This window comes from Anguilla anguilla, chromosome 5 (genome assembly GCF_013347855.1).
Source record: "Anguilla anguilla isolate fAngAng1 chromosome 5, fAngAng1.pri, whole genome shotgun sequence".
NCBI lineage: Eukaryota > Metazoa > Chordata > Actinopteri > Anguilliformes > Anguillidae > Anguilla > Anguilla anguilla.
In genome coordinates, this window is record NC_049205.1 from 42,791,578 (window position 1) to 42,819,350 (window position 27,773).

The window sequence follows — 27,773 nt, forward strand, 5'->3', positions numbered from 1 at the left end:
ATCAGGGAATCTGAAAGGAAAACTATGTTGGCTTCACCTACTCTACAGCTGTGAGCAGAGGCCTTACCTTTCCAGGCTTGTACTGCCTGGCCCCTCCTCAGTGTGGACCTTCATTAGTGTGGCCCCTCATCAGTGTGGCCCCTCATCAGTGTGATCCCTCATTAGTGTGGCCCCTCATCAATGTGGCCCCTCATCAGTGTGACCCCTCATCAGTGTGGCCCATGGCATCAGTGTGATCCCTCATTAGTGTGGCCCCTCATCAATGTAGCCCTTCATTAGTGTGGCCCCTCATCAGTGTGGCCCCTGTCGTCAGTATGACCCCTCATCAGTGTGGCCCCTCATCAATGTGACCCTTCATCAGGGTGGCCCCTATCAGTGTGGCCCCTGATTAATGTGGCCCCTCTCATCAGTGCGACCCCTCATAGTGTGGCCCCTCATTAGTGTGGCCCCTGTGTAACAGCACTGCATTGCCATTGTTTCAGCACACTGCCCATGGCTTTAGTGCTCTCTTCACTGACTACGGCAGGCATCGGGTCCTGTCTGCACAGCCAAAGCTGACCTTAATCTCTCTCTTTCTCTTTCTCTCGCTCTCTCTCTCCCTCTTTTCCAAATTCATATTTTGCTGCATTGACATAAAAACCTGAATTTATGTCCTATACAGTACACCTACTATTAATACACAATACTCTCTCCTGAAAAAGAAAAGGACAAAGAGTATTCTGGGATTAAATGCAGCGTGAGCCGTTAGCTCACGTTAAATGAGGTGCCTTCTCCCCAGATCCCCCCAGCAGGGCAGGAGGGTGGGACGGGCCCTGTCCTTCCCACAGTGCTCTGGGAGTGGGAGAAAAGCTTTGCGCTCTTACATAACGCCCGGCTCTGCCGAGCTCTGAGGCTGTGTGACCGCACAGACGCAGCTGCTCCCCTGGCCAGCGTGCAGGCGTGTGCCTCGCCGTCTGCATACGCCGCAAGGGCTCTAGTATGTAGGGTGTGTGTATGTATTTGTGCCTGTGTTTGTGTGTGTGTGAGAGAGAGAGAGTGAGAGAGATAGATTGAGCAAGAGAATACACTACCTATTTATGTGTTCCCCCGCATTTCTGTTTCTCTATCTCTCCCTCAATCTATCTCTCTCTCCCTCGATCTACCTCTCTTCCTGCCTCCCTTCTTCTCTTCTTTTCTCTCCTCTGCTCTCCCTTGTCCTCTAATGCTTCCTCTTGCTCTTGCAGACCCACACAGTCTCTCCACTGATTTCAGATAGCCAGTCCATGTGGAGTCCAGCATTCCCTCTTCTCTGTAGCAGAGAAAGCCTTTACAGGAGATGCATAAAGCATGTGACCACGCCTCAGCCTTTGTTGCCTGTATAAGAAAAAAGGTTTTTCACTTGAATACATTAAGAGCGATCGCAGTAGATGAATTAGTTATATCCGTACAGTGTCTTTGGCTTGTTGGTTTCTTACAGCATTGGATCTAGTGCTGTAACGCTGATATGCTGAAAAGAGACTCAGCAGCGTTGCAGTTTGACTGTTCATAGCGGCTGAAGATTTGGCTGAGCGGAGGGTTCACTTCATGCCAGATGTGGCACGGTAGCATATGTTAACCCAGTGAATTCCCAGAGGAAATGAAATATCATTGAAATTTTCTCTCAATTAGAGTAAGATTATGCAGGCCTGTGGGGCATTACATTGTTGTATCAACGTGTTTGTGATGTATCAGGAATGTGGTGGTACGTTGATCATTCTTTTCCACAAGACAACGTACCATAACACTCCACCCCCAAAAATGAAGCTAGCACGCTGGTTAGGAAATGGCTTCTGGTAATGGAAAATCCACTTTCTAGGGCCGTTGATAAGGACTTTTTAGCATTCTGGAGAAAAATTCATATCCGATGTATAAATACTTTTTATATTTTAAAAGGGAAAACTAAGCATGTTAAGTGCCTGCTTCAAAATCCTTAGATCTTTATATTTGACAAAAAATTTAGCTAGATATTTTATCCCCCCCCGCCCCACCCCCAAGCATGTATTTTAATGTTAATGCTGATTAATGGCACTTCACATTGTATATGGTGCTTGGCCTGACCAGATGCCAGTATGAGCATCCCTTTAGAATCGAGTATAAGGACCTTTTTCACCAGTGTGCCGCACTGTTCCTGTAGTTGTAGTGCAGAGCAACGGTCACCTAGCAACCAGCAGAGCATTGTCTCCGCTCGCTGCGATGAAAGCAGGACAGCTGTTCCAGCTCTTAAAGCGCGGCGGCGAGAGCTGGATGATTAAATCTGAACACGTGCTGAAACGAGGGGCGGGGGCGCACTGTGGGGGGCGGGGGGGTTTGGGGGGGGGGGGGGGGGGTCGGTGTTCTCTTTCAGTGTCCAGCCTCCCCAGGCCATATTTGGGATGGACGCACGCCGGTGCCTGTCGCTGAGAGGGACAGGGACACATTACATACCAAATATCTACGCGAGGTCCACTCGGCAGTCCGTCTGTTCGGCTCCCTCCTGCTGACGCACGTCTGAGGGACTGGATTAGAGGGACGTGGCTGTGGATTTTACAGCAGCGCGTTTTCCCCCGCGCTCCCACCGAAGGCCCGTTGCCCTCGCTGTAATACAGTACTCCCACTCCGCCGGGTGCTTTGCAGGTCAGCCAGTTTAACGCGGGCCGTCGTGTTACACGAGAACCCGAAAGAGGCCGCAATGGGGAAGTGTTCTCAAACAAACAGTTTATCAAACGGACACAAACAGAGGGCAAATGGGATATCCATGTTTGTGTACTTGTGTCATAAGACAAATAGAGCTCTGTCTCGAGCATGTATGCGTGTGTGTGTGTGTGTGTGTGTGTGTGTGCATGTGTGTGTGTGTGTGTGTGTACTGTATATGTATTTGTGCATACATATATGGTATGAAAGCATCTTACATTATGGACTGAATACCACATAAAGAAAAACCACATACCTAATATATCAGGACCTGGTGTTATATCATTCTCTAACTTAGTTTTAGTGCTGCGGTAATACTAAAGTAGTGTAAGTGAATGACTGTCATCAGCTTTTATGAAGCTCAGTTATCATATCTTTCTCTCGGCCCATACCTTCTCTAGCGAAGCAGTGCCCAACTCGAGAGAGAGGACAGCTGTATCTCCAGTGGGTCAAAACTAGTTTACCCATTTTGATGGCCTGTTAAATGACTGTTTTTGCCCAGTTTTAACTAATGGAGAAAAAAGTCCTACAAACCACAGGAAGTGGCACTCTTGAGTGGCTCAGGGTTTTGAAATCAGTTTTTAAATCTAATTTATTCATTCACAAATCCCCATAGAGATTACGGGTATTTTTAATTCATGATTCCAGTTTCAGTTCCTTTCCTGAACTGAATGAATTAAAATGAAATCAACCCCAACCCTGGTAACTATGCAGCCTTATTAGATCAGATCAACGTGGTGCAGCATACGTATCAGTATACTTAGGAGGAAAGGTTGGGGGATGTGAATGAAAGCCATGTTTCCTTTCCCAATAATCAAACCAAAAAGAATTTTGGTTAAGTGCTTACGGGTACTTCACCCAGATACTTGACCAGACTATGGTAATTTCCATAGTTTCCAAGTTCTCACATATCACCACCCCTGCTGAGGTCACTCCAATGGCTTCTGCAGCCACCAGGACAACCCCTGCCTACCTTCAGGACATAATTCAACCCTACACGCCACCTCGACCGCTCCACTCTGCTGCAGCGGTGCGACTTGCACTTCCTTCCATCCGCTTGAATGGTTCTCGCACGTTCTGACCACAGAGCTTTTCCACCCTAGCTCCCCAGTGGTGGAACGCACTTCCCATTCTTCTATGAACCACTCAGTCCCTGCCCATATTGTACCATGGTCTGATGACGCAGCTCTTCAGACTTTACCTTGACTAAGTCTAATGCTACCCCTCTTCAGGTTTACTCCCAACCTAAGATCACTCATATCACTTGTATGCTTGTATCTTGATCTTCTAGCACTTTCATGTTACACTTGTTTCTTTATCTAGCACTTGTGTTGCACTTGTACTGTCATCTTGATGCTGTAGCTCTATCATATCCGTCCTCACTTCTAGTTTGACTTGACATAGTTTTACTGACTTAGCCTATGCTTAGTGCATGAACTAGGCTTGATGTTCATGGCTATGGATAACTGAAACTTGATGAGAATCGGACCAGTGTTCTGTAGTTATTCTTGTGACATTTGGTATGCACTTACTGTACATTGCTTTGGATAAAAGCATAAAGTCAAATAAATGTAATGTAATGTTCTGTACCATACCCACCTGAGGCACAACCCACTGCCACTTATATCTTATTGTAATAAATTAAAATATACATTAAATTTATTGACATTTCTTTTTTTTTTAGAAAATAAACATTTACGTGACAGCTACAGTAATAATTGTGGTGCCAGTGCATAGCCCATACAATGTTGATCGATAAGGGCTTGGTGTGTCCAAACAGACACAAATCCCACACTGTTCAGAGTGCCGTTCTCCTTTTATATTGCTTTTATATTCCCCCCGCACTGTTACATAAGCCATATTTCTTTTCGCTGTGTGTCTTGTGTGAAGAAGAAACACAGGTACTCTGTCAATTTCTTTCCCAACATGACCCCTCTAATTCCTTCCTCTCTTTCTCGTACTTAATCAGATATCCCCCGTTGTGTGCTCTCTTGCTGCTGGTCTGTATTTGGCACTATTTGTGCCCCCAAAGTTCAGGGGCAAATAAAGGAAAATGAAGGGGGAGAAGGAGAGTCGTCTCCCAGCTATGCGAAAACCTCAGTGGGTTGAATAATTAGCTCGCTGCAGACAAAGGCCCTGCTCTGCCCTCCTTGGGAGATAAGAATAGCAAGCGGCTCTTCCATTTCCGAGTTTCCGCGGAACCCCGGGTTGTCCCCGCCCCACGGTTCCGCAGCAGCCAGGGTAGCCTCCGCTGGCTGCAGAGCACGACATGGCTCTCGAAAACTAGCGAAGGCAAGAGAAACATGCCCTCGCGCAAACAGAGTGAGATGTTATGTGGTTCCCAGATGGGAAACCTCTTGCCCATTCAGCCGTTTCAATCCACTGTTAAGGGAATAAACACTTCAGACTGTCTTAATGGAAAATGCATTTATGAGAAGCGGATTGAGTTAATTACCATGCGGCGCAATGAGATATGACGAACGAATCTGTCTTATTTTGGAATAATATGTCGATTAAGTGATCCCCGCAGTCTGTGGCAGTAATAAAAATAGATCTAAGATATATATTTGTGTTCTGTGCCTGTTTTCATTCCCATTGGGGGTTATTGTCATCATCTAAAGTTAGATTCAGCTTTGCGCTGGATGACATGATTCACACCGTTCTCGCTACATTTTAGGCGGTATTGCGCAAAATATGTTAAAGTTTTACCATTAGGAAAGTCTTTCTTATGGTATTAAATGAACTAGACCTTTCTTAAGTAGTGGCTCCCAGTAGACCTAAGGAGTCCACCCCAGAATCCATTGCACTAAACAAATGTGCGTTGTACATTTTTCATTTCCTTGCTTGTTTTTGACAGAAAGGAAGTAAGGAATTGACAGAAGGAATATAGACTATTCAAGACAGCGGGTGGCTTGTCTGATCCAGGACCAGTAAACACACAGAGCAGGTTAAGTCTGTTTAGGATCAGGTGGCCATCTGGCATTTAGATATAATGTAGGACAGACAATGTTGTGCAACGTTATCAGCTCAGTCCCTCTTGCGTGCCTACATGTTAAGTAACGCTTGGCCCCGAAATCATTTTGGAATAATTATTAAATAAAGAATTTAGTACAGCCGGCCTTTTAACTTTATCTTCATCTTATTCTAAGGTTGCCTGCCTTAATGGCAGTGTGCACTAAAAGCACAAGGATTAAGTGACCAGAGACATATGCTTGATGTACTTTGCGACTGATTGAATGAGGTTTGCCGTTTGAAATGCCGTGAATTGTAGCACTTTAGCGTGATGGTATGCTAACATTACTGAAATTAAATGTATTGTATCGCTTTAGCATGATGGTTCGCTAACATTACTGAGATTAAATGTATTGGTTTAGCGTGATGGTAGGCTAACATCACTGAAATGAACTGCATTGTAGCACTTTAGCGTGATAGCAAGCTAACATCACTGGAATGAACCGTCAGTGTGCCTTGCCCCTGTCACAGATGCCTCTTATTAAAGAGGAGCCTGTGCATCTGTGCATCTGCTCAACACACACAGATTCACATTGTCTGACTATCACTGCTGATGGAATATTATTATTATTATTATTATGAATAATTTTTTTATTATTGTTATTAAGGTAAGTTTATTTAGACAATGTTTTACCTTTCCTCCTTTCAGTTGTCTTTTAATTTGTAAATCTTACTGGACAAGTTAGTTTTACCACAATTTTACACAAAGCTAGAGGTGGACTGCATAGTGACTACTGTATATCGATGATATACCCCTCAAGTTTCTTTTCGTGCTATTGTGCATGCTGTGATATTGGAAAAAGCTTTGGTTGTGTAAATGCTTTCCCTGCATTCCATTGTCTCGCAGAAGTAGGAGCAGTGATGGCCGCTCATTTTACAGTGATGTGGAGCATTTTATCTCTTCAGCTGTTAGCCGTCAGTGGGTGTTCAAGCTGTCATTTTCTCCCTCAGTCTGTTTCTTATAATGCTTTCTCAAATGTTTAATGGAGGCCATTATTTTCACCGGAACACCATGTTAAAACCTGCCACAGTTATTGATAGGCCAATCTGTTTGCCGGGTAATCAATGCGAGTTTAAAGTGCTATAATCATTTGCGGTACTGTACATGGCATTAATTGCTGGAATTTGTCAAATGCACTTGAAGCAATGCTCCTCAGCCAGCGTAGCGCTTAATACTAGTCTTGATGGAGCTAGGCCGCAATTGGTATGACTTTAACTTCTCTGAAGTAAGTGATAACATACTGTAAAATCTATTACTTGTTTTTAATAATTGGTTTTGAAAAAGGCTGTCTGCAAGCAGAGAGGGAGGATACTGTAAGATCATTCCTATGCAGGGTAATTGTGCTTACCAAAAAAAAAAAAACTGAGACTAGAGTATGTGTGCTTTTACGTCTGTTTTGTGGTAAAGAATAGCTTTTTACTGGTTATTTGTATCTTGAATCTTTTTCATTTAGTCTACTTATTATGGTCACTGTTCTGAAGGGACGAATTGGCTTAAAACTCAAGATAATATGAAATGTGGCGTGTTTAAAACTCCAGTACAAAAACTGGGCCAGTTGCAACACATACAGTAAAACTGAAATAATAAAAAAACAACTCCGTAAGCTGTCCCTTTACGTTTGATACTCACTCTCTGCTCAAATGTGTTGGATTGTTTCAGCTGTCCAGAGCGCTGCTGTCCTTAGCCAGGGGCCATTAGCCTACATGTATATCTCCACTCCACACACTCGCTAATTACAGATTAGAATCCTAGTGCTTCGCAATCTGGCTCCATATGGAGCAGAATTACCAGCATAGTGCTGGATGATTAGCCAGTCAAAGTTTGATATAAGCCTAGATTATTTCAAAACTGTGGTTGCTTAGCTCACTTAGCCCACTGTACCATTCAGCACAGAATAAACTAGCATTAATGGTAGCTTTCCACTGGGAGGGTGCACTCAGCTATTCGCACTTCGAGCAGTAAAACTTTTATAGGAATCCTACACTTCCCAGTCCTAGGAAAACGAGGTAAAGTTCACCTTATTGTTGCCTTTACCTTTAGCGTGTGAAACTTTATCTGCTGTGAAGGCAGTGTTTTAATTTTGTTTTCTTTCTCATTCCATTGGGCACAGTAGTGAAATTTTAAATACCATTCCATTCCGAGGGATTTAGTTGCTTATAGTCTACAGAGCAAAAGTGCGTTTTCTTAATGTGTTTCTCCATAAAATTCAAGCATTTCTTTTGATGATAATTTCTAGTGAGCCATGGCCCTGATAGAACAGTTGGTGCTCATTTCAGTCTAAACTGTGGCTCCTCCGTGTTGGAGTAGATGCCTGACACAGGCCTTGATCCAGTAAACATCTGTTAATAATTTACAAAAAGTCAAATAATAAGTAATAATGTCAAGTACTGATAATTAGTAATTTTTTCACAATGCCAGTTCAGTGATCACCTAAATTGACTTGCTTGAGGTATGCAGACTAGTAAGAAAATACACGTATTGTTATGACTAACACAACTTTTTAGAGAAATCCTTAGTCGGAAAAGAGAAGCTGAATTTTTCTAAGAAATGATAAAACTGCTTGAAAAGGAAAACCTGCAAGTCATAATGTAATTTCAGTTTAATGGGGTAGTATGACTGCCAACGAATACTTGAACTCTGTGGTTGGGGCACATATTGCCTCTCCACCCCCTTAGCACTGTGTAGTGCTCTAAACTCGCAACATCCTCAGCGATACATTGGTCATTGGACTGTTCATCTGACTCTCTCAGCCTTGTCATCAAGTAAACAAAAAGTCATTGTCATTGACGTGTTACTTTTTCTGTATATCTTTCTGTCAGTTCTGGGTTTCCTGCAATATGTAACTTCTGCGGTGCGCCAGGATTGAATTCTTGTACTGCCAAGACAAGTGCTGCCTAAACATCAGGAACAGCATCATGTGATGGCAAGAAACAACAAGAAACTAACTGATCTAGAATCAGTATACTCCATTCAGTCAGTATAGAGTTAGCGCGAGAATACCAGATCCTAGATCTCCTATCAGGGCGGCGGATCACACATCAGCGCTGTTGGATGACAGTACTGTCAATAATTTGGAAACTGGGTATTTTCTGCTGGTCATTTTCAGGAGAAAAGTATGTGTCATCTGTGCCATTATGTGAGTTAAAATGGTTTGGAAAAACTAGCCAGCTACAGCGTGCTAATCTCATGACATATCAATATAGGTTCAATATGTGTAAATGGATCATGGACCACGGATCATTAAGACAGACTTGTGAAGCAGGCTGCAGGGGACAAATTTAATGGCCTGTATGAAAGTGAGGACAAACTGGCCTTCAGTGGAGGGCAAGGACTAACAGAGGGCACTGGAAATGTTCTTTTAGATCCCTAGAAGCACAGTATGCAGCAACCTTTGTCTTCCTTTTGTCTGCACTGAAAGGAAGTAGTAGGGTTGTGCAGCATTGCAGCTGTAGTTATGTTTTGAGCCTGTAAATAGTGAGTTTACCATAAGTATCTTATTAACAAAATTTGCATGACAAACTTGTCATGTATAGGTGAAGCCCCCTGTCAGCTGAAGCCTAATCATTCACCCCCCGAGTTAGCACTTGCCACCGAGACCATTTTCCTGTGTTCCTCTGCTGCTGCTTTCATTGGTAGCTTTGCTGTTGACTGTGGCCTCTTCAGCTCAACCAAGCTAGCTAGCTTTCGGTTTCCTCAAGGGAGCAAGGAAGATGCAGTACAGAATTTGCATTAAACTTAGATGCTGTTTGTCAGATCAAATAATTTGTCAAGCAGATAAGCAAGCACATTCCTGTGCTTTCTGAAGCATTTGATTTTGTGTATTGCACTGCACTGTGATGAATGTGGTGAATTCCATTTAGCAAGCTAGCCTGGCTTTTAATTCTAGCTACATACTGTACAGCTTGGTTTATTCAGATGCTGTTTTTGAAACGCGCATTGAATTTTGTAAGAACCATTGAAAATGCAGCAATTGTCAAATGTAGCATTTTCAAACGAATCACAATTGGCTAATATGCAATGGCTAAAATTCATAGGGCTAATTCATAATGTTCATAAGTAATAGAAAAAAGAATAATAGAAATAAAGCTTTGCTGAATGTGTCCTGGCAGTTATTGCCATAAATCACTTTATTTACATGTACTTCCTATTTCCCAGACCTGACTATGACTCTACAACACTAATGACAGAAATAATAGATTCTACTGACGTACATCCAGAGCTAGGTTAGCACTCCCTTAACAGTTACACAGCCCACAAAGACAGTCCAATAATGCACATCTCCACTGTTCATTCTGTGTACTTAGCCAACAATATCTTGGACATAAAGTCCCCCCCCCCTCCCTCCACCCTCCTTGTATCATTTTGTTTGCAGATCACTTAAGAGAAATAGTCATCAAAAAAGGAAGGTTAATTGGGTCAGCTTTAATTGACAGGTCAACAGTTTACACAATTTTGTCAAATCCAACATGTGTCAAGGCAGTTTCAATAAAATGCATGCTTCCACAAGCTTTGTGGAAACCTTGGCTTTGTTATTGATTTTTTGCCGGATGTATCGTGTATCATTTCTTGAGGTTTGATTTAAGTACTGTTTCATTCATGGCCCTCGATCAGTGTTAATCTGATTAAAGGCCATGAATGGAGCAGTAATATATTGCGCAAAGTACTTAAATATACTTTGTAGTACTGAACTGAACTTGTACTGAAGCATGCAAATGCAGGACCTGTTTTGTGCATTGGTTAGAATAGTAGGATATACTGGTAGTTTCTGCCTATATAACCTATTATTCTAGTCAACACACAAAACTATTGCTGCATTTACATTTAGCACTTAAGTAAATTTCAGTACTCTGCTCAACATTGTAATGTTACAGTAATGTTCTTCCCAATAATCACAGGTACTACAAATTCACTTATTCATGTGCTTGTCTTCTTGTAGCAGCAAGACTGAATTCATAGGAATTATTTGAGATTCATATTTGTTCCATTTACTTTGTTACATTTGATTGTTGGTTGTAATGATATGCTAAATTATGTATGTAAATGAGGTATACTGTTTCAAACGTGTAAGACAGATAATCAGAAGCTGTTTTAAGGAATGAACTCATGGACCTCTGGAGATATCAGGGAAGCCCCAAAGCTTTGATCACCAGCCGTAACACAATATGCCAAGCTCATCCGAAGTGGCTCATGCGAAACAGGTATGGGATTGGTTAGTGCTTGGTTGGGAGGGAAAACTAAGTTGCTGCAGGCATCTGTGCTGCTGGGCCAGTGGGGAGTGGTCTTCCTTTATGACCAAGGGGAATCCTTGTCTTTTGGATTAGATGTTAAGCCGAGGTCCTGACTTGCTATGACCATTAAAGATCTCCTCACACTTATAACAAGACCTAAAAACCATTAAAGGTCTCATTACACTTACAGTATGAGGTGTCGGGGTAAAAATCCCAAAATGGATCTCTCAGTCTACCACCTAATCATCCCCTGCTTTAATCGGCGATATAATTGCCTCCCTCTCAGCCTCAGCTGATGTGTCTTGAGAATTCTGCTGAAGCATGGCTGCCGTTCCCCACCCAGGGTTGTGCCGCACATTGGTGGCGATTGAGCTGAAGCTCTTTAAGGCCATGCTATGAGAAACTCAATACGAACGCAAGACATTATTATTATTGAGATGCATGACTGTCCTAAACGAGTCTCTAATGGACTGACCGCACGCAGGGCGTAATATGAGCGCGCGTTACGTCTGCGGACGGCCCGACCGGATCGTTCCTTCCCGCCGCGCTGTGAAAGACAGGCCCCGCTCCGGCACTAATCGTTAGACGCAGAGGGCTTGTGTAATTCCAGACCGCTGCTGTCTGGGCTCCGATAACGCTGGGTTAGATCAGGGGAGCAGACAGCGTGCTCTCCTCTTCTCAGCTCCTAATTCCTTTGTCACTGACAACGAGGCACGAGGGAGCATTACTCTGACTGCGCTTCGCATAGCGCTGATGCTGATGACGGGCGGGCTCGCTTTCTCAACGGTCCACGCACCAGAAGCAATCAGCGCTCCGGCAGTAAACAGTCCGTTCGTCGTTATTGCTTTCTCCCAACTATATTTCCTGCTGTCCAAAGTACACAAGTACAATGTGTAATGCTTCAGCGGCTGCGAATTGCGTGACTGGCAATAAATTTGCACGCGCCATTAGCCGTTCTTGTAGTTTCATAAATCAACAAATCAAAGCGAGTTTTATAATCGGGAGCTCGGCGGGAAAGGTTGTCTCCACTGGCTGAGAGCGGAAGCCCTTGTACCGGATCCTCCGAGGATGCTGCAGGCCTGCCCTTCCATTGATTTGAAGGGTCCGTTTCGATGTGAAATGGACACTGTGGGGTCTTTTGCCGGGTAGCTGAAGGGGGTCTCCCAGTCGACTGAGCCGAGTTGTGTAATGAGGAGTGAGACAATACGGCGGAACGTGGAGGAAGTGGATTACATAAGGCCTGCATGTCGGTCTCCCCTGAGGAGGCGTCAGGACAGCTGATCCAGCAGCCCTCTTTGTCTCTCTCTCTTTCTCTTTCTCTCTCTCTCTCCCTCTGTCTCTCTCCTTCACTCTCTCTCCCTCTCTCTCTCCCCCTCTCTTTCCCTCCTCTCTCTCTCCTTCACATTCTCTCTCTCTCTCTCTCTCTCTCTCTGTCTTTATCTCTCTCTCAAATTCAAACTCTGTCCTAAAAAGGCATTGTTGTCCCCCCTGGACCACCACGCCCCCCCAAATTTGGTGACACAGAATGAATGTAATGATGGTTAGTGACACAAATACTGCCTTTTGTGTTTTAAATATATCAGCAGCATACCCATACAGCCTTCCCCATTTTAAGACACCGTAATTTAGGGTGAGTCACAGCCAAATTTGAAACCATTTTGTCTGGGGCAACAGCAGACATGCTACTACAGACACACTGATGGGTTCAAAGGCTTCACTTTGCTAAACACGCACACACGCGTTGATTGAGAAGTATGCCTTTCAATAGATACCTCATTCCTTTTGTGCAAAAAAAATGACTGGTTGAGTGTGCATTAATTCTGAGGTGCATGTTTTCAGAATAAAAGCTTCAAAATATCAGCGCAGGATTTCCTGCGTGAGTCTGGATGTGATAGATAACTCAGAGTTCATGGTCTCTTGTCTATTTTCTGCTAATTATGCGCAGCGCCTGTCACTGGGTCAGGTGTTCAGAAATGAGACGCAGCCTCTGGCCCGTCAGAGTTCGTCCTGTTCCTCGACGTTAAATTTACCATCGGACACAAACACGTCAGCTGAAGCTTTGCGTTATTACCGCGAGGGCAAGTTCATGAATAATTCATCCGTCAAACTACTGAGTAGAAAGCAAAGGCTGCTTTGAATTGGGCTCCAGGTACCAGCAGCAGTGTTTCACTGTGCTCCCTTCTTCTTCGTCCCTCCCTTTTCTTGCAGGGGAATTTCAATCCGTCGTCATCTGCATGTTCCGTCAGGGATAGTTTTTTTTGACGCATGTGAGCAGAACTGCAGCAGCGATGATGCGTGTCTGTGTGCTCCTTTCTGTCTGTATGTGTGCTTACAAAGATCACGACTTCCACTCACAGTCTGCCTTCAGAGCTTCACTGAGCCCAAGTGTACAAAATTGTCTTGATATAGCTGATCTGGTCTGATCTAGGTTGACCCCCAGAGCGTGTAAAACCCTTCCTGTCGTGCCAGTAATGATGGTCGCATGCTGCTGTCCAGAAGTTTCCATTTCCAGGCATCACTATAGGAAACCCTGGTACAGATATTGTCTGCGCTAACAATGTATTCAGCTATATATGCTAACATTCCAGGTTCAGTCTCTGTCTTAGCTGGGAGCGTTCAGATGTGTTAGCTCAATGTGAAGGTAGTGTTGTAGTATCAAATGTAGCAGGTGAATGTTCTGCTTGTAATTGAAATAGATATAATGGTTTAGAGCCTTGTGATAGATTGGCGGCCTGTCCATGGTGTATTCCTGCCTCTTGCCCAGTGCATGCTGGGATAGGCTCCAGCACCCCCCGCGACCCTGCCCAGGATAATCGGGTATAGATAATGGATGGATGGTTAATGGGTTGAGAGTTGAGCATGGTTGTTTTTTGTTGGTTGTCTTGCCATCCTCTGTCCACAGACTGTAGTACGCTATGTGGTCATTGTGGCTGTTTTGGCTGGAAAATCAGAAAATTGCCAAAGTGGCTATATTTATATGGGTTGTGCCCTGTTCACACATAACTTGGTAGATTGCATATCTGCCATCCAAATGCTTTGGCTTGGCATAACATAACCCTAGCTGGAGACTGTGGCTGTGTGATGGGGAAGATTATAAAGGCTTCTGTTGGTCATGTGGATCACAATGGCTGCTACCGTGGGAGGCAAGAGATAATCTGGGCTCATTTATAATCACTTATGAAATTGTTAAAATATGAAATAAGAAAATAGAATGGCAAGGTTTAGTCGACGTATGTCATAAGTAATCATAAGTGTGTCACAGGCATATGTATAGTTTGAGTATGTGCTTCAGTCTGCATTTTGAAAAGACATTGTAAAATATACCCTTCAATATGCATAGATATTGCATGAAATCTGGCTAGCGCTATAATTCAAGGAAATGTAGATATATTGATGTGTATTACAAGGTAGTCTAGAGCAGTTTCTTCATGTCATGTCCTACCATTTTATAAGGGACTTTAGTGTTGCAGGGACCTCTTGAGCCATTGGCTTGTATTCAGTCAACATTTATTCTCAAGTCTGACTTAAATATAAATGCAAGGATTTTATTTATTTATCAGCACAGCTTGCCAAGTTACTTCTGAACTCCGCAAACTTTGTTGACGAAAATAAAAACTGGCAGTTGTATTAAATCATGAGTCACAGGTAAGGGCAAGCATTGAGTAATTCCAGGTCAATGTCAATGCAACAGGTTGCAATGAGCTGGAAGGCTTCCCACTTTTCATTCACCCCCACCCCACAACCTGAAACATTTCTTTGTTTAATCGGAGCCCTTGTTTGACAGGCTAGCCTGTCACATGTCTTTAAATCTGGTTTAGCTGCTCGTTGCTGGCGACACAGGCATTCCGTTCACGCAGAGGAGATTCCAGGGCAGGAGTCCTTCCGGAACAATCAGCCGTAACACCATGGACCCACCACCTCCTTTTGTTCAAACGGCTCCCTTGAGTTCTACCCGGCGTGGCCGCAGGTGCTCTCGAGCCCGGCTTGCCTAAACCCAAACGACCCTCGAGTGGAACTAGTGCTATTCGATAAATGGAGGGTCCGCCCCCTGACCCCAGGTCACAGGACGAACAGTCATTAATTCCACCAGCTTTTAATGAGGTGGAGGATATGCATAGCAGTGTAATGCTCTCCAATGAATTATCCCACGTGTCACTGTTTCAAGCAGTGTCCAAAGCAAAGCATTACTGTAAGCCGATTGTCAGAACTGTTGTTACATCTGAAAGGTATATTCTGCCCCAGAGTTAATTACAAGAGTGCAGCTTTGATTCTATTATTGTTATTATTTTTTATTCCCTTAAAAATATCCTAGACACAGTAATGCATCCTTGTAATTCGGTTTGGTCAATTACTGTGGACTAATCTAATGTTCAGTACAGTTTCTTTCCTTTAGCTGTCATTAAATATTTCCTTAGTGGTTTGCAGCATAAGCCCAGTTTGGCTTGGAGTAGAATGGGTGAGGCTAGTCTTTCTCACCCCGTGACTCAACGTGTGTAATAGTGTGGATCATCTTTAGGGGATTTAAGGAGGAGCAGAACCCAAGCTTGGAAGGGCAGTCTGTCCCACCTAGGCAATGGTAGGAAATACCAGACTGACCTTAAGAACTTATTTTTTGATATCTCCGTATAGGAAACAACAAAAGGAAAGTCATTTTGTTTCCTTTTAGAGCCACACTCAAATTCTGAGGAGAACCCATGTTTGTACGTATACAAACAATTAAAATGTCAGTGATCAAAACTATGTGGGAAAAAGTTTATGCGCTGGTGTTTTCCATTGTAGCTGACTTGACACATTCTGGTTGGGAACTGTGGCCCATATTTTCTGGTTAAGAACTGCTTGTCCAGACCATAGAGTATCATAATTATTACATTTTTATTTCGTTCAGATGTCTCTGTAGGAAAAAAATGATGCACTGATTTTTTTTTTCCGTTGTAGCTGACTTGACGCATTCTTGTTGGGGATTGTGGCCCATAATTTCGGAATGTTTGAGAACCACTGGTCCAGACTGTACGGTACCAAGGGGCTCATTGTGAAATTAACTGTCGCCCATTTCCGCATCAACCACTTCCTCTGTTAATTTGATTCCTGCATACAGAATGTCCGTAGCTCATCAGTCCTGTTTCCCCAGCTACAAATCAAATTACAGGTCTCTGAAATCGGATGGTGGGAGCTATGATTTGTGCAGTATTTCCTGCTAGGGACCTTAATACATGTTCTCAAAGGTCTGAGGGTCCTGTCGTACTGTAATTGACACAAGATATCCCATCATATCCTAACGCAAATGGACGTGCTCACTCACTCTATTGTATCTGCTATTTCAGTGTTTTTCTCTGTGTGCATACATGTGAGTGTTGAAGTGTGCACACTGCCTGTTCCTGCAGTTTGTGCAGAGACAGTGCTTCATAATGTCCAGAGGGGTTGAGCATAAGTAAAGATGTACCGATGAATTAAGAGAGATAAATATGAAATAAATATGATAAATATGAAATATGGTGAAGTCTGCATTTCCCAAACTGAAAAAGTTGGTCTTCTCATTGTTTCGCTGTCTAAATGGTCTCGTAGAAGAGAATACATAGGAGTATTTCACATATTTTTCATTTGCTTTTTATTATCTTTTTATTCCTGTTTTTCCTTCTCTCCCAGTTTGGAATTCCTAATTACAGTTGTACACTAAACCCATTCAATCACTACAACATTGTCTGTCAATTCCACTGAGGGAATATAGATGAGCACGCACATCATCCTACCTGTACAAAGCAATAAATGATGTCAGAAATAAGTATAGTGTATGTTCTACAGTGCAGTAATGTATTTCTGGATCCATTATTCCTGTTTGAGCTCATAATTCTGTAACCCACTTTTCTAAGATGTCCTCCTTATGTGCTATACATTTGTTCAGGATGTTATCTTTCTGTACAGTCTTTTATCAAACAAACCTTTCCTTAGCAGCATAGCCATGCTATAGAGAGGTAGGACCATGAGTCATGCACTGCAGTTTAAATATAACTTGCTTTCACCGTCTACTATGAGCTCATTTTCTACAGTTCTTATCTTTTGGATTTTATAAGCAAATAGTATCCTTCAAACCCCACATGCACGACTTGACAAGGAACAAAGACATCATCCACCCCTGCGGCCCTTTCTTCATTTTGCTGAGTACTGATTTAGTGTAGATAGATATCCATCAGTGCGCTTTTCAGAGTGAGATCTGACATAAGATCCCTGAAATTTCAGGGGTCACCCATCCGGCACACACAGACACTCCCCACTTATCTCCTCACTCTGGAAACATTTTCATTCCTGATTATACAAGATGGTGCCGTTTCATTTTGGCGAACAGTTCTTTCTTTTTTTTTTTTGCTGTACCTTACTCTGCTGTGTCTTTTGGAAGAACAAAATAGAACAAATTCTCACTTAAGGCTTGTTTGAAGTTATGAGCCACTAGTTCATAATTGTGAGCCACCCCTTTTCCTAAAAGGTTTGAATCTCTGAGCTTCTTCTGCATTGCTAATGTGGATACACTATACGTAAAGGTTGAATGCGATTCATGTGAAAAATAAACTTGCTTAGACTTGGCAGTGATACAAAATGCCTTCACTAAAATCACTTTCTGTGTAATCTCAATTTCCAGACACCTATATCTGACAGAGCATCGGGACAACTGAATTCACTTTTGTAGAATAGGCTTGCTGTAATCTGATTGGTGGTGACAGATCTCTGCTGCTTGATTTATATTAGTTGGCAGTGTTGGTTTATGGTTTCAAGCACCCACCCCAGAGAATTCAGGCCCACGCCTCCCCCTGATTTGAACTTCCTCTTCTCTGTCCATATTATTTGTCCCTTATTACGAATTTCATTGGTGCGTTACCATGGACGACTTGCAGTAACAACTTCCATTATATGTGAAATGGTCAGTACTTTGCAGTAGCTAAAACTGACCTGAGTCATATATCCACTGTTTAGCATGAATTCAAGAGGTTGTTTGGCTGTACTGTAAGGTTAATTTGTAAAGTTCAGGGTGATCTGAATTTTGCTATGGTGGACCAGCAGTGCTTGGCTGACTCATTGGCTAGCTTATTAAGCATGGTTGCTATCTAGTGGCAACATGCTGGCATTGCATAGCTTCAGCTAACTAGCTAGCTCGCCAAGCAAACTAGTTATTTACCTTGTAAATGCAGTGGTTATATAGTAGTAAGTTATTTAGCTACCATAATGTTTTCTGCAAATTGACTAGCTAGTGTGTCGTTCAGTGTAACTGCTTCAGCACTGCGAAACACAACCATGCTGTCCTTGCATAAAATCCAAGAGAACGAATATTGAATTTTATTATATGATGGATACTTATTAGAATCCCAGGACTGGTCGCATTGGCTCATGCAAAGATTCTAGCCTTTTCAGTTTATTTTTTGTAATAAGGGGAGATTTACCACTCACTCCTATATAGACTACTCATGGGTCATTGTATAGCTAACATAGCTGCCATGTTTGGTGCTTGTATTCAAACTTCTATGTAAACACAATATTAGCTAGGCCATGTTAACTTTTTTATGGTTAGTTAGGTGACTGACATTTCCCTCTCAGTCTGTTCCCCTCCCTTGTTATCAGTGGAATGGAAGGTAAAGTGAGGAGATGTTCTTCAGTTCTGTGTAATGGTAACAGCCTGTGAAACAGCCGTTCACTCTGTGCAAATGTCACTATGCCCACTGCATCCCTGTGCTTGCTGCATACGTCTGCTTCTGGTTCAGGTGGCATTCTGATGTATCGACCCCTTACTGGAAGCAAAGTATGCGGAATTATGCGCTCATTCATTTGGGACCTGCGTTGGACATTCTAACCCGTTATTAGCCTGCTGGCTAAAGCACTGCAAATTAAGTAGTCAGCTAAAGCTAGTGAACTATAGAAAGGTTTGTATAGGTGGGCCTAACCTCATCTGTGGTTACACGCTGAACTTCTGGTAGCATTAGGATCTAAGCACAGCTGGATGTCAAATCATTATTATTTACAGTAAATTATTTACTGTAAATTTAGAACATTCAGATTGTGTCAACATGAAATCCCACATTTTTCGAGTATAACATGTCTTCACCATGGCAGAGTAGTGTTGCATGAAGGAGATAAACCTGCTGCATATGTCAATCTAAGATCCAGCTTCAACCTGATCTCTACTAATCCAATGGCAAAACATCCATGGTTTTCATTGTGTTGTCTTTATTTCTGCTAGTCTTTAGCCTTGAGCAGTACATTGGTGAAAGATAGCAATCTTGAGAATACAGCCTGCAAGGCTCTCTCTCTCTCTCTCTCTCTCTCTCTCTCTCTCTCTCTCTCTCTCCTCTCTCTCTTTCTCATACAGTACCAGCTCGTCAGCCATTGCCTTCTCTCGTTTTCCACACAGTCATGCGGCGCTCCGCTGACATCAGCTTCCTGGGCTGTTTCCTAGGTTACCAAGGCTTATTCATGTAACCTTTCCTGCAACATGAGGCACACAGTGGCTCTGGTTTTTCTCACGTATCTGTATCTCTCTCTCTCTCTCTTTCTCTCTCTTTCTATCTCTCTCTCCCTTACTCTCTGTCTCTCTCTCTCTCTGTCTCTTTCGGCACCTTGCATAGTAGAGGTTCCTACCTCTTGTAGCCTATTTCTGTGTAGATATCTCATGGACTGCATGATCCTGGAACAGCACTAGTCAGGACCGCGTGTGCGCATGTGTGGCCGCGTGTGCGTGTTCGCGAGAGCGTGATGGCACAGGCCCCAGGGGTCCTCATACGCTGCTTCTTTTCAAGTGCTTGAGATCGGCCTGTTTTCCTGACAAAGAGGATCCGGAGCTCGACAGCAGCTGCCCGGAATGATGTTCACCTTAACATTTCGTCCCTTGGTTTATATTTGCATCTGCGATAAAGTGACGAAATTCCTTACACTCATCTAGCTTGTGAAACTTTCCCGTTGATTGAAAACCAAATTAAGTTTGTCCACAGTGTGATTCCATGTTAATGGCACTTGGGGTGGGAGTTATTCAGCAGTGACTGTGAATGGGTCTCTTATCTCACACGGTGAAGGGGAGCTGCAAAATGCTTTGTAGTGTTTACAAACAATATAGCAAGATATATGTCTTTTATTAATTGTTTTCTCTGCAAGGGCCAGTCTGAGGGCAGTAAAGATAGCAATTATAAAGTAACTCCTCGATAAAACCAAACCACAGGCCATATTTTGCTTTATCTCCTTGCAACTGCTTTTACATTTTACTTAAATCTAGTGTGAAGGTGCTGATAGACCTATAGAACTTCAGTTTTTTCGGTGGTGTTGGACATGCTGTGTATCAAGAACAAACAGCTAGCAGTACATAATGTAGGCCAAAAAAAGAAGAAAATGGCTGAGACCATTTAACATTTCCCCTGCTCTCTTTCACAAACTGTGTTGAAGCCCAGGGGGTTTTTGGGCCAGCTCAGTGTCTGCAATAACTATTAAAAAGTACTTGACTGCTGTTAGGTTCATAATTCTCATGGTTCTGTATGCTAGCCAGTCAGGGTTCTGATTAAACTCCAACTCAGACTGCAAGCCTCTGAACTATTTCACACCTGTTATAGTCACACATCTGCTACACCTTTGATTAAAAACAGTAAGGGTATTGTTGTTGTTTTGCAAGTGCTGTTGTGTCTGCAGCGTGTTGTGCTGGGGTCAAAGCACAAGTGGAAGATGGGTAGTACCTGTGCCGCGCTGTTATCTGAGCGCTTGGCTCCCAGTGCTTTCCCTGTAGCAGCACACTATGCTCCTTATCGACGTGGCCTGGCCTCAGAGGCCCTTTGGTTGACTTTATCGCTCCTGCTGGCTCATTCAGCCTGACGCTCAGGCAAACTCTGCTCAGGGTTTCCCCCTGTGTGTTCTCCCCCCGTCAACGGAGCACGCTTTTATCGAAACACACAGGATAGTTTACAGCACACACTGACGCATGTGCGGTGCGTGATTTGCTTACTGTGAACACTGTAGCTTTGCTAATTATCTCCTGTCCTGTCTGAACTGGTTTTGATATTTAGTTTCTGCTTTTAGGTTTTTAGCTTTGGGTATTCTCTATGCCAACATGGACTTAAAAATGGATTGATGTCTCACCAAACTGTTTGTATTTTGATTTTGAAAGTGAATCAGAAGCTATTTGATGAATAATAAAGACTTTCACATGGGCTTTTTTCACTGTGCAAATAATAAAACACTGCCTTTGGAAAGTGGTTTAGCTACTGTTGGTAATTATTCTTTGGTGCCTTATATGACTTTAAAGACTTTGAATTTTGATGCACTTCTATATTAGGAATGAACAAACTTTCTCTAAATCAGTAAATGTAGCTTGACCTACTGTATTTTATGTAATCTGACCTATGTACAGTCAGACCGCACAGTACAAGTGTGCAATCTGGAGTGGTATCAAAAAAAATGGGGGAGTTGATGAAACCCCTTCCCCAGTTACCTGATGTTGATGAGCAGTTGCACAGCTACAGTGTGAGGTATGCCTTTGTAAAGGGCCTGGTCTCACCCCTGTCCTCTGTTTGACCCTGCAGGTCAACCAGGACAACGTAGTGAAGGTGGGTCATCGGCAGGTCGTCAACATGATTCGGCAAGGGGGCAACCAGCTGGTCATCAAGGTGGTGACGGTCAGCAGGAACCTGGACCCAGAGGACACCGCTCGCAAGAAAGGTGAACTCCCATATCAGAACCAGTGTTAAACTCCAGTGTTCTAAACCCTTATCAGAACCCCATTGTTCAAATCCCGTGTTCTAAACCCATATCAGAACCTCAGCGTACAAATCCAGTGTTCCAAACCCCATATCAGTTACCAGTTGTTCTAATTTACTGGTGAAGGCAGAACGCAAGCCCTTTATGCCTGACCCAAAGTGCCATAGATAGTTAGGGAGAAAACCATATCACATTATTTAATTTTGATGCTGATATACATCTGGGCCTGTTTTGTGTATTTTTTGCCGATTACATTTGATTAAAGTGTAGGTTCCAAAACTGAAAGTTTGGTTACTCAAACTTTAAATTAAATATAAGCAATTAAAGGAAAACACTTTAGAGTTGCATCACACTGGTGTGCTCTGAAACTTGATCAGATAGAGGACCATTAGCTGATCTGTTAAGTACAAGGTGAAGAAAAATATCAGACGCATAAGTTGTTTCTAAAAGCATTTGAGATACCTGACCTGAGCATAGTGTTTTTACTCACATCCTCAAAACCACATAATGCATTACCGGTATTAATGGGTATAAATTAAGTACTGCCAACCAGTGTGAGCAGTGGGCCATTTCCGTATGAAAATGGGGCATGGCGATAATGGTGCTGACGGTCTACACGTGGGTCAGGCCCACGGTCCGACATGCACGCGAGTTCCGATCTCTGGGACGCAAGTGCCCCGAAACGAGGCCTGGGCCGGGCTGGGGCGATCCCGTCTTCTAATGAGGAAATGCGTATCTGCTGCTCCTCTGGCACGGGGAGGGCTCAGCCGTTGCCAGATGACGGCCCCGCTGCGGGCTGATGGCGATCCAGCTGGACACGCTTCAAGGTCCTCGTCTCCGTCCTGCTGGCACAGGTCCTGGGCACAGCCTCTCCAGGCTGGGCAGCAGGATGGCATGAGGACGGGCACCTGCAGAAGACCCTGAGTGTCTCTGTCACCCACAGCCCCACATGTCTAAGCTTATGCATGCATGTATGTATGTGTGTGCATAAGACATGTATGTATAAATAAATTACTGTTGTTGAATGATAAGTGGTCAGGCCGACATGGTGCTGCATACACACGGCTGAGAGGTGATGCATTTATTGCTGTCCTGATGCTGTAAATTAAGTGAAAATGTTCAGCTCAAAAAATAGCCCAGTCATTGTCATCCGATCCTCTTTTATTATTGAGCTTCCATTTATCATTTTTACCAGCCAAACTCACAAGCAAAGCTATTCAGAGAGAGTAGCTTTCATGCTCTCTGCATAATAGTATAAAAGTAGAATTTTTTAAATACAAATTCCTTCATAAGGTGATATCTGTGCCCTACTTCTTCCCTAGATATGAAAAATTGTGTGCAGTTTTGATTTGTGCTATGATGTAAAACAATGAGATATCAGCATTGGTTAATATGCCCAGTCAATGACTGGTAATTTTTACAACCAGAATATTCTTTGTTTTGCATCCCTTATATGTATTATGAAAACAAGATTTTTCCCCCTAATATATAGGAAACACACAGCACAAATAATGGTCTCTTTTTTAGTCTCAAACATATTGTGACAATCTGTGATTTTATTGTAATGCATTAGTCTTTTAAAAAATGTTTTATTGATTGATAGTTTTTCTTATGGCCATAGGTGTCAAAATTTGCCTAGTGGGAGTTGTTAACCCTAACCACAGCTGATGACTCTTGACCCAACTTTAAACAGCTTCCCAGTAGAAAAATGCATCATATGACCCAATGAGTTATGTTTGGTAGGACTTATGTAAATGGATTTATGGCCACAGCTGCTGTGGTGTTTAAAAAAACTCCACAGGAAAGGGTTAATCTTACTTAGCTTGTACAGATTATAGCTTCATATGACACTTCTTATTTTGCTAATATGACCTTTATGAGTTAAATTTTGTGTTGTCCCTTTGCAACAACTCGGTTTTCTGAGGTAGGTGTCCTTCAATCAAATTAAACACAAATCTTCCATCTCTCTCCTCTCATTCTTTTCTTGAAGCACCCCCACCTCCAAAGAGGGCTCCAACCACAGCGTTGTCCATGCGTTCAAAATCTATGACTTCTGAGCTGGAGGAGCTAGGTGAGCACCGTTATCATTCAGAAGGAGATAAGACACGGGAGCGTGGATGCATGCTGCGAGAGGTGTGAGACTGTTGACGCATTTCAGCTTCACCGTTCCTGTAATTGGCATGCAGTGCGACGATTTACAGACATTCAGTACGCTTACGTGGAAGCGCTCATGTTGCATTATGGGACGAGCCACTGTTCCGCTGTGCGGATGTGCCCCTGCGGTCTGCAGCGGAAACCCCACAGGGTGGCGCGCAATTGGCCATAGCAGTGATCAAAGAGGCAGGGAGGGATTCTGTTGGCCAGTTGGAATTCCAAATTAGGAGAAAATATCTGGCTAAATTAGCACAATTAATAAAGGTTTGTTACATTGGATGAAATCAGATGCTTTCGATACTGATTTTTCGGAAGGAAGGCTGAGTACTATTAGATTTACAGAGCAGTGCTATAATTTTAATACTTTGACCTTCAATAACATTGAACCCCACTTTCTCTAATAGATTTATTTTGAATGTTTATTTTTTGTTTTGTTCTTGTTTTTTTCACTTTAATCTGCCTCAACAGTGGATAAAGGTAAGCGGTGGAAATGTGGAAGCGCATCTGTCTGTTCTGGCTTTTTATTTTTGATTGCATTCTCTTTGTCTCATTCAATGGCTCATTTCAATCAGGGAGTCTGAACAAAGGGGGATCAGCATGTGATACGTTCGCTCAAAGTCGATTGTGCTGCCTACTGCCTTTCTTTTCATTCATAATTCCATGTGAAAACTTACAGATATAACTGTAGTTTGTCCAATTGATCCATCATCACCCCGTTCATTGGACACACACTTCCAAAAATACCCAAGATGCAACTATGCGACTGGCTCATGATTAAGTATTTATGCTGCATGGTTTCATGGGAGTGATCAGCCTCTGTAACTCCTGTCTTCAGCTGTGGGGTTAATAATAAATAATAGATAAGTGTAGTTAATGGACAAGGGCAAGTTCTGAGAGATCTGCGCTTAAACCAGCGACCAAATGGGAGGGTGGATTTCTCCAGGAAGGAATACTCATGGTGTAAGGGCCCATTCCTTGTCGGTTTTGCTCAATTACATTTTCATTATTTGGTTTCATATAGTTGGTCTACAACATTGCCCCCCAATTTCAACCCTTTTATGTGTGTATTTTTTTTATCAGTTGACGTCTAAAGCATAAAGCACCAGTACTTGTTGCTTAATGATAATTGTTGATGCAAGCTTTATGCCAGCTATGCGCCCAGTTTGAGTGATGGTGTTCATTAATTCAGCCTTCATAACAACGCGCGGCCACCTCCCTCATGTTTAGTGGAGCACTGCTATGGAAACAGGATGTTAATCGGCGGAACAAATCACACCGAGACAGATTAGGCAGTGATTGGAAGCAGTTTTCACTCTTTTACCTACAGTTCCCAGAACGTTGTAGATATCGACATTACGTCAAGGGCTGAAATTGAAAGGAATCTTTCATGAACTGAATCACCGCTTTTCTCCCAAACCTCCTTCCCCAGACAGAGATGAACTGAGTCTGCTTTGGATTACGTCTATTATATTCATTCATAATGACCGTTCGGGCAAATAGAAGATTCCATCATTTTTGTGGACGATACATTAAAGCATCAACAAAGGCATTTCAGAAAGCTTGCTGTGCCTTAGCAGTAGCGTTTTTCTTACTGTATGCCTCAGGTATGTGATGGCCTGGCCTTTCCTACATTAAGGGGAGAGAGGGAATACATTTTCAGTTGATCTGCTTTCCTTTTGTTTTGTGATCATGTTCACTTTTGTGGTATGCATTTTCCCTAGATTTGACTCATATTTTATGTGTCGGCTCGGAGCAAAGCATCTGCCTTAAGGTGCTTGGATATTTTTAGAAGCTTTGTTTCGGTTTCTGATGAACGTCAGAATGACCGAAATGTTAGTAATTCTTCACTTTTGCAACAAGTGTGCAGTGATGTTTTTTGTTTTCATTTTCATCATTTGCAGAATTTGTTTTTTACTCCACATGTGATTTAAGAAGAAAAAAAAATAGCTGTTCAAAGATTTTCATTCATGGAAGCTTTGTTTAGCATCCCTTTGCTCCATTACTACATTATGTTCTCTTTTACTCAGTTTTGTGGGTGTCATTACGTGCATGAAACTTACCGATTTCTCTCTGATGCATGTGCAAATCTAATAGTTGGGTGAATTTAATTTCTTTAATGAGCATGCATCCTTGTTTTATGTAAAATGGATTCCTGTTGTTTTGACTTTATTAGTAGTCTTAGTAACACTGAGGGTTGAAGGCACTGTGGCCTTCACAGTACCCCACACACTGTAAGCGAGAAATTAAACTTTAGACTGGGAAGAAAAGATTCTATGTCCCCCTAAGGACCACTGAATATCGTACCCCTACAAGGGGATAATTACAGCAGTACTGCTTTCAGACTTTGTAGCAATCTAATATTTCTCTGTTGGTTCGATTTGATTTCAAAGACTGAGCTTGCTGTTAGCTAGCCAGGGTTTCCCCGCTAGCTCGGCTGCATGTTTTAGAGAGTCTGTACTGTAGTAACTCAAGGAGAAAGTATGTCTGTACTTTCTGACCTCAGTGTTACAAAGAGTTCTCTTTTTACTCCCAAGCCACACTGAGGAAAAAGAAGGGCGGTAAGTTCATCAAGCATGCTTCCTCAAAATTTTATATCAAGTCTGCGTTATTGGACCACACCAGACGACTTTTGAGAACTTAAAAAGCTTTTGATGGCACTATTTGATTTGTGTTGATACATCAGGAAGATTTTTTTTATTGTTTGTCTGCAACATAATATTGTATTGTAGTATGTCTGCCTCTGTAGTAATACAATGAAATACTTTGAATTGAATTGCTAAACTGCCAGGGTAGGCTGTAGGCCCTCGTGTGGTTATTTGGCTTGCTGATTAGGTTGCATTTAGAAAGTGAGAAAACAATCAGACTGACAGAGCAGAATGGTGTCTCAATATTAAGGAAGTATTGTGACTTGTGGTCTCCCAGATTTTGACCTGTCATTAGTAGATTATATAAGCTAGTTGATGACCTGACTTGGCTTCTCGGCAGGAAAAAAACCCTATCACCTGTGCCTAGTAGGCTCTCTAAAAAGGTGATGTTGTGATCATATAAAAGTCAGAGTTTTGTGAGTCAGTCAGGAATGTTTGGTTAATCAAATTAAGGCCAAAGACATTTAATCGATATCTAAAATTTATGTGCATAGATTCTGTAAATAGAGATGTCTAAATATAGTCATATGCTTCTTTCATATCTAGGAAAATGTAAAACCTAGATATATTTTGTTTTCACTAAATTACCATTCTTCACAAAAAGGCTAAGTGAAATAAACAGGAGACGTCCTTTTTCAGATATTTTCTCCTGTAAGGAGAAACTGTGCTTCCTTTCAGGCCGTTACAGTATCTGGACCCACTCGAGAAAGGCTTTGACTCACTGAGATTCAAGATGTTGCCATGGTAATGGCTCTGCATTTGTCTAATATAGAAACATTCCACCTGGAAAGCAGAACCCGAGCCACATACTCAGAGATGCTTCTGCCACTCGTCAAATCAAAAAGCTGTGTTTTTTTTTTTTAAGGAAGAAGCACTGCTGCATTCTGGGGCCATGCATGAAAAACGTGCATTTTTACAGTTCACCCAGGAGACCCCTGCCATCAATATTGCATGGCGAATCTGTGATTCTGCAAAAAGGCAGGCGCAGCAGTAGGCAGATGCAGAGAGGCTGCAGACTGCCTTGAGAAAAGGTGGCCTTGGAAATGAATGGGCGCCGAGCTCCTTATCTTGTTGCGAGGAAGATATATTTGTTCAGCGCAGCCAGCATGCAGTGTGTTATGAAGTGTAAGAATAGGCTCGTGATTAGCGTGCAGTGTAAATGAGGCATCGCAGAGATGCTGTGATGTAAAAGGAAAGGCGAATATGGGGTGGGGTTGGGGATGGTGTTGGAGGTGTGGGGGGGAGGGGAGGGTCTTATGCAAGGCTCCCCAGTTTCTCACTTCATCACGCTGGTGTCTGAATGTGTTTGCATGTGCAAAAATAACAATA

The 27,773-nt window shown here is 42.7% G+C and overlaps 1 protein-coding gene across 2 annotated transcripts in view; it reads left to right on the forward strand.

The window, feature by feature from the left end:
- Positions 1-27,637, forward strand: part of LOC118226851 (SH3 and multiple ankyrin repeat domains protein 3-like) — a 156,642-nt gene extending 129,005 nt beyond the window's left edge. For both annotated transcript variants that reach the window (XM_035416809.1, XM_035416810.1), the window contains exons 17-20: positions 21,471-21,606; positions 23,636-23,716; positions 24,268-24,276; positions 26,334-27,637. In XM_035416809.1, the coding sequence (XP_035272700.1) occupies positions 21,471-21,606; positions 23,636-23,716; positions 24,268-24,276; positions 26,334-26,440 (333 nt within the window). In that variant the 3' untranslated portion in view covers positions 26,441-27,637. The remainder of the gene's footprint in view (positions 1-21,470; positions 21,607-23,635; positions 23,717-24,267; positions 24,277-26,333) is intronic.
- Positions 27,638-27,773: the final 136 nt, after the last annotated feature.